Source organism: Sebastes fasciatus, chromosome 9 (assembly GCF_043250625.1).
Source record: "Sebastes fasciatus isolate fSebFas1 chromosome 9, fSebFas1.pri, whole genome shotgun sequence".
Lineage (NCBI taxonomy): Eukaryota > Metazoa > Chordata > Actinopteri > Perciformes > Sebastidae > Sebastes > Sebastes fasciatus.
Genome location: NC_133803.1, coordinates 19,440,665 through 19,447,680, shown reverse-complemented (window position 1 = coordinate 19,447,680; position 7,016 = coordinate 19,440,665). Strand labels below are relative to the sequence as shown.

At 40.5% G+C, this 7,016-nt stretch overlaps 1 protein-coding gene across 1 annotated transcript; it reads left to right on the top strand.

Annotated features, from left to right (window-relative positions):
* Positions 1–2,699: 2,699 nt before the first annotated feature.
* Positions 2,700–6,569, top strand: LOC141774125 (zinc transporter ZIP9). Its single transcript, XM_074646502.1, has 7 exons — positions 2,700–2,978; positions 3,230–3,335; positions 3,781–3,954; positions 4,045–4,113; positions 4,588–4,673; positions 4,771–4,905; positions 4,991–6,569. The coding sequence occupies exons 1-7, from the start codon at positions 2,883–2,885 to the stop codon at positions 5,249–5,251; spliced, it is 927 nt and encodes a 308-aa protein (XP_074502603.1). The 5' UTR covers positions 2,700–2,882; the 3' UTR covers positions 5,252–6,569.
* Positions 6,570–7,016: the final 447 nt, after the last annotated feature.

Below are 7,016 nucleotides of genomic sequence, written 5' to 3'. Positions count from 1 at the left end.
TGTGTCCTGTCAAAAATAACCTCTAAATCTCATCTTGTCTAACAGCTCCAGTGTTTAAACACTGAATGTAGGTTAATTCCACAACTTTTGGTAAGTTGAAGGTGGCTTAAGTAATTGTGTGATGGCTGTATTTGCACAGCTTCAAAAGGACGGTTCACTAACTAACCAGAAATTATAAGTTTTATACTATAACAAAACTTACTGGCGTCCAGTCCCATGTCACGGCATTTCATTTGAGTGCAGATCTACATTTGTCAGTCTGACGGTTGCAATGATTTCCAGTAGTCTTTTTTTTCTAATTCTAAGTCTAGGATCCTCCCGATGAATCCTTTTATTTTAGATTATCTTCATGAGGTCTGTATAGACGGTGAGACTTGAAAATAAATGGATTGTTTTTGTTAACAGCCAAGCACTTTCTAATAGAAGTTCTCAGCTTGTTTCTACCATTTGCTCAGAATGGGTAGTAAAACGTCTCTGCGTCTCGAAACTGTGCACAGTTAGAACGTGTTTCTGTGTGCTTTGCCTTTTATAGTTTTACATTTTTCTAGATAGGAAGAGTAACAATAGCAGATCTAAGCATTTGACCGTCTCATGTTATTATTCTTTCCAAAGGGTCGTCTGTACAACAGATGTATACTGTGTATATCTGTGCTCCCTCCCCCCCACGCTCCCCAGCTCTTTGAACAATAAATCTGTATTTAATCATGTTTGTTGACAATAAGAGTTTATTTTTATTCCCCTATAATTACTCAAAGCAAGAAATAACATTTTCCTCTCATAAAAAGTTTAATTATTAAGCAATAACATTCAATTCAATTCAATACACTCGGGGATCTTGCTGCTACAGACTTACTTGGTCTAGTATGACCAGTAGCTTAGTAAGGGATAATGTACAGCGAGCCGGTCATTGTTGTGAAAGAATCCCCGACATCGCCTTTAAGGGGATTCTTTCACAACAATGACCCGCTAGCTGTACATTATCCCGCTTATTACAAAGCTACTTACGGAAGAAATCAATATTTTTACACTAAATCGGTCCGCCAGAGTCAATATTACCCCATTTGAAGGCACCATTAGGCCTACCAGAAGTGATGTTAACCAAAAGAACGTGTGCAGCTTAAATAAATCATAATAACAATAAACAGGCTAAATACACACCGGCTCTTACAGCACCTTTAACCATCTTGCGACCCTTCAGATTTATCTTGCGATCTCTTTTGGAGGTCCCGACCCCGAGGTTGGGAAACACTCTTGGATGCGTGAAACATCTTATCAGAAAATGCATTTCTGAAGTAAGGCCATATTGTGTTGTTGGGATAGATCAGGGGTCAGCAACCTGCGGCTCCGGAGCCACATGTGGCTCTTTAGCTCCTCTCCAGTGGCTCCCTGTGGATCTTTAAAAATGGAAATGAATAACTGTTTTTGTTTACATTTTCATTTTTATTTATCATTGTTGTAGGTCTATGGTCCGACGGTCCGACGGAGTATTAAGGCCACATTGAGGATAAATAAATAAATCTGAGATTTCAAGAATAAAGTCATAATATTACGAAAATAAAGTCAGAAGTTTCCGAGAAAAAAAAGTTGTAATATTATGAGGATAAAGTCATATATTATAAGCAGTAATTTTACGTGTTATTTTCTTTTTTTTCTCGTAAAGTTATGACTTTATTTTCGGAATATTATGACTTTTTTCTCGTAAAGTTATGACTTTATTCTCGTAATATTACGACTTCTTTTCTTGTAAAGTTATGACTTTATTTTCGTAATATGACTTTTCTCGTAAAGTTATGACTTTATTCTCGTAATATTGCGACTTCTTTCTCGTAAAGTTATGACTTTATTCTTGTCATATGACTTTTTTTCTCGTAGAGTTATGACATTATTCTCGTAATATAACGACTTTTTTCTCGTAATGTTACGACTTTTTTCTCGTAATATTACAACTTTTTTTCTCATAAAGTTATGACTTTATTCTCGTAATATGACTTTTTCTCGTAAAGTTATGACTTTATTCTAGTAAAGTTATGACTTTATTCTTGTAATATTACAACTTTTTTTCTCGTAGTTATGACTTTATTTTCGTAATATTACGACTTTTTTTCACATAAAGTTTTGACTTTATTCTCGTAAAATTACGACTTTTTTCTCGTAAAGTTGTGACTTTATTCTCGCAATATTATAACTTTTTTCTCATAAACGTATGACTTTTTTCTCGTAATATTACAAGTTTTTTCTCGTAAAGTTATGACTTTATTCTTGTAATATTACGACTTTTTTCTCGTAATATTAAGATTTTTTCTGTTAAAGTTATGACTTTATTCTCGTAATATTACGACTTTTTTCTCGTAATGTTATGACTTTATTCTGGAAATCTCAGATGTTTTTTCCCTCAATGTGGCCCTAATACTCCGTAGTACATTAGCTCTGTGGCCCTCACTGCATTAGACTTATATACTATATACTTAGACTATAAACTGTGTTACCTTCATCACAATGATCAAATGTTTTGTGGCTCCAGACAGATTTTTTTGTTTTGTTTTTGCCTAAAATGTCTCTTTTGTTAGTAAAGGTTGCTGACCTCTGATAGATGAATGGAGGTAGATGTAACTGGACGGCCAGAGGTTGCAGCATGTGGGCGGGGGGCTGCAGTTCTCAGTGTCTGACACTGGGTGCTGCTTGAGAGGGAGGTGCTGCTGTTGCTGCTGCTGTTGTGTAAACTGGACCCGAGGTGCGACGTGGAAAGACAGAATGGCACTTCTACGTTTTATGATCCAACCAGTGAGATCCACAAGAACAGACTGACAGCTTTCAGAGGGATCTAACGCTACAATGTAGCATATCTGCAAACTGAGTCACCACTTGAAGAAGAAGTCGTCGTCATGGACGGGGGGCTGACTATCACTTTATTATCGGTTGCGATGTTTGTGGGTTGTTATGTTCTCGGATTCATCCCACTGTTGTTCAGACTGTCTGAGGTAAGTGTTGTTTTCTTTCTACCTCCCTCAAATTATTAAATCACGATCGATCAAACTTTATTCTAATCTGTTTATCTTTATTTGTGTCCTCATACTCGACAGCATTACAGTGATTTACATGATGTTTTATGTTCTTATGAATGCAGTGCTTATTGTCGTGGGAATCTGAGAAATCCAGCTTTTTTTGTCTAATAAATCACTGTGTGGGAATAATCCCACTGATCAGCTGTTGATCACGTGTTGATCCACAGAAAAGCCTGCAGTTTGTCTCCATCCTGGGAGCAGGACTCCTGTGTGGGACAGCTCTGGCTATCACCATCCCAGAGGGAGTGGGCTTACTGGAGGAGTCATGGAGAGGTGAGCAGGGCATTTTCAGTCCTCTATCTATATGGATGTCAAACACTTTTTTTCCTTGGTTGTTTTGCCATCTGATCCCACAAAATCCAGCCTCACCCACTGCCGCCTGTGTTTGATTATTAAGATGAGTGATGAAGAGGATGAAAGCAGGCTGGTTTAAATGTATGAGGCCAGTGGACAGTTTGAGGCCGGTGGACAGTTTGAGGGCGGTGGACCGTTTGAGGCCGTGGGAGAGTTTGAGGCTGGTGCACAGTTTGAGGCCAGTGGACAGTTTGAGGCCGCTGGACAAATTGAGGCCGGCGGACAGTTTGAGGCCAATGGACAGTTTGGGGCAGGCGGACAGTTAGAGGCCAGTGGACAGCTTGAGGCCGGTGGACAGTTTGTTGCCTTGTTGTGTTTTATGTGGATTTGATCAAAAGCTCATTTGATCATCTTCTCTCTGCAGCATCCTCCTCCTCCTCCTCTGATGTGCCTTCCAGTGTGAACGCCAGTGAGAAAAATACAAATGCAACTTCCACAGAGAGAGGCCCTCCACCTCGCTTCTTCATTGGGGTGGCTTTAACCTTCGGGTTCACCTTCATGTTTGTAGTGGATCAGATCGGAAGTTACCTTTCCACGCGTGGCAAGTTGGCATTTTAATTTTTTGCAGAACACTACTCTCAATCTTTTTTTAATTCATCACCACTACATGTGCAACGTCTCATTTCAGGCCAAACAAATCGTTTGTCCAACAGTGTCGGCTTCACGGCCACTTTGGGGCTGGTTATACACGCTGCAGGTACCTATATGACATTTACTCTACTGTTTACATTGGCTTGTGTAATGCCAAACGTACACAACATGTTTCAAGGAATTCCGGGCCATAAAGCACTGGAGCTTCCTCATGTGACTCAGCATGTGACGCCTTCACTGTTTGAGTCTTTTATGGTTTTAATGACCTCATTTTTTTCTGAGTCTATAGCACAGCCTGGAGGCTTTAAGTCAAGTCAAGTCAATTGTATTTGTATAGCCCAAAATCACAAATTTGCCTCAGGGGGCTTTACAATCTGTACAGGATACGACACCCTCTGTCCTTTACAGTGCGACCCTCTAATCAGATGAGGAAAAAACCTTTTAACAGGGAAAAAATTCTTGTCCCTGTGGGAAATTTGGCAAATTCAGACACTTCAAACCAGACTCATCCGTCCGATGTAATGTTTGTCTACATGTCTAGATTGTTGTGACCATTAATAATATTTTTGTTTGCATATAGCTGATGGATTCGCCGTGGGTGCAGCTGTGGCCACGGGACAAGTGACAGTGCAAGTTATAGTATTTTTAGCTGTGATCCTACACAAGGTGAGCTTCCCTGACCGAACATTTCAGTGAACTTTATATAGTACTACCGATCACGAAATGATAATAAGACCTGGCCATCTTACTTATCTCCCTATAGGCGCCTGCAGCTTTTGGTTTGGTCTCCTTTCTGATGCATTCAGGCCTTGAGAAGAAGTACATTCAGGGACATTTACTGGCCTTTTCAGCTGCAGCACCTATACTCGCCATCACCACTTACTTCATATTACACGCAGTAAGAAAGCATACATCAGCCATCTCAGTATACAGTTTTAGTTGGTGGTTGGGTATTATCTGATTTGGTGCGTTTGTGTCCGCAGTCTGGCAGCTCATCTCAGAAGCAGCTCAGTGCGACAGGTGTGGGGATGCTCTTCTCGGCTGGGACTTTCCTCTATGTGGCCACGGTGCATGTTCTCCCTGAGGTCAGCAGCAGGACAGCTCAACCCCTCGCTGACCTCCAGCAGCAGCACACTGGAGCCGAGGCCCACCACCAGCGACACCTGGGGCTCCTGGAGAGCCTCACTCTGATCCTCGGAGTCGGGCTCCCGATGGTGCTGGCTCTTGGGCTGCATGACGACTGAGAGAGAAACGAAAGGGCAATTGAGTGTAGTGCAAAGGACACAGTGCTACCACGCCTGAAAGCTCAACAGCTGTCAAATATACTGTTTACTGCCTATATTGCACAATTGCTGAGTAGACAATGTGCCTTAAAAGATAGTCTACCTTGCTGCGTTTTAGCCTCAGTGAAACTTGCTTTTGAGTCCAGCTATTGTTTGTGTATCAAAGTGGGTGTAAGGAATCTGACAGCTTATATGTTGTCCTCGGTGGACTGAGTTTCAGTTACAAGACTGATAAAAGGGGTGCCATTTGTTGACAAGTTTGAATTCAATAAGCCTTCAGGAGGCCCTTTCATCATGTCAATCTGAGTACACGGCATATTCAATGGGGAAATCCCAGTAACTGGATAGATTTACAGGAACAACCACTGAACAACATCTGATACTGTGGAGATCTAGTACGCACACTTTAAAATAATTTCCTCTGTTTGTTTTTATAGTCAGGAGCTTGAAAACAGAACCAAACTTTCAGTCTATCAATGTGCAATGGTACTAGGGATGGGATGATATAGGATTTTATCACGATAAAAAACACAATAAGTTGATCGTGGTGAATTTACATTATCGGGATAATCGTGAATATCATCACGGGTTACTTGAAAAAGCTGTCAAGCACATTATCGTGGTAGAGAAGTGAAAGAAATGGCTTTATTTAAAGGTTTACTGTATACAGTATATGCAGCATTCTCGGTTGGCTTTTGCAAACAAACTATTCAAAGTTGCCCGTCCTCCCCGGCTCAACAAGCGAGAAAGAGCACAGCGGTGGTCGAGCAATAATAGAGCAATACAAATGTTTCTTAACAAAATGTGAGGTAAAGTGATTACAGTATGTTTTTAAAAGCATATTGATGATTATCGGGGTAATATCGTGAATCGCAATTATCTCGGCCAGGATAATCGTGACATGCAATTTTCATATTGTCCCATGCCTAAATGGTACAAATCACAAAGACATAGGATGTGAACTTGTTTCATAGTTTTAAAGCCAAAAGTTTTTTTTTCAGTACAACTGCCAAAGCCTCTTGGACGGGAGCTGGAACATCAGCAACAGTATGTAGGAAGCCCAGCAGCTCTTTACATCTGTTAAAGAATATGCAAGTCACAGAAACAGGTGGCTGGCAGCATTGTTCATAATTTGGGTTATCAAGTGGGGACTTCCAATCTTATGTAATCTTATGTTTCACTGAATTTACGTCCATGTCTCTTTAAGAATCAGAGTTATCTCTCTGTCAGTTCATGCAGAAGTCTACATGAAATAAAAACATGTCTGCTCATGTTATAATGGCTTATTCGACGTGTTGTGTGGCTTTTCGCCACACAACACGTTTTCTTGTTGCAGTGTTAAACTAGAGCAGTGGTTCCCAAACTTTTTCACGTCTAGGATCGCTAAACTGACACAAATTAGACCACGGACCCCCATTTGATAAGATTGTGTCCCAGGATCCCCCATCTGATAGGATTTTTGTTTTTAGATGTTTTATTACAGAAAGTGTATGAGACCCATGACCAAAATAGTCATACATTCTGTCATCGTGTTACTTACGGATGAAATTATAGTGAAAATAAATTATTCCCCTTTTTGCTGAGGACCCCCTGGGACCCCCTCAAGGACCCCTGGGGGTCCCCAGACCCCACTTTGGGAACCACTGAACTAGAGAACGGTGTTCACCAGTGTTTTATGTTAACAAAATGTCAATATTAGACATTTAACACTTTAAAGTATGATTTA

What these genes read in the sequence shown, in the direction of transcription:
- LOC141774125 (XM_074646502.1), top strand. Translation starts at nt 2,883, where the DNA reads ATGGACGGGGGGCTGACTATCACTTTATTATCGGTTGCGATGTTTGTG. An exon ending in ACTGGAGGAGTCATGGAGAG is followed by an intron (nt 3,336 to 3,780) that starts GTGAGCAGGGCA and finishes TTCTCTCTGCAG; the next exon opens with CATCCTCCTCCTCCTCCTCT. An exon ending in GCTGGTTATACACGCTGCAG is followed by an intron (nt 4,114 to 4,587) that starts GTACCTATATGA and finishes GTTTGCATATAG; the next exon opens with CTGATGGATTCGCCGTGGGT.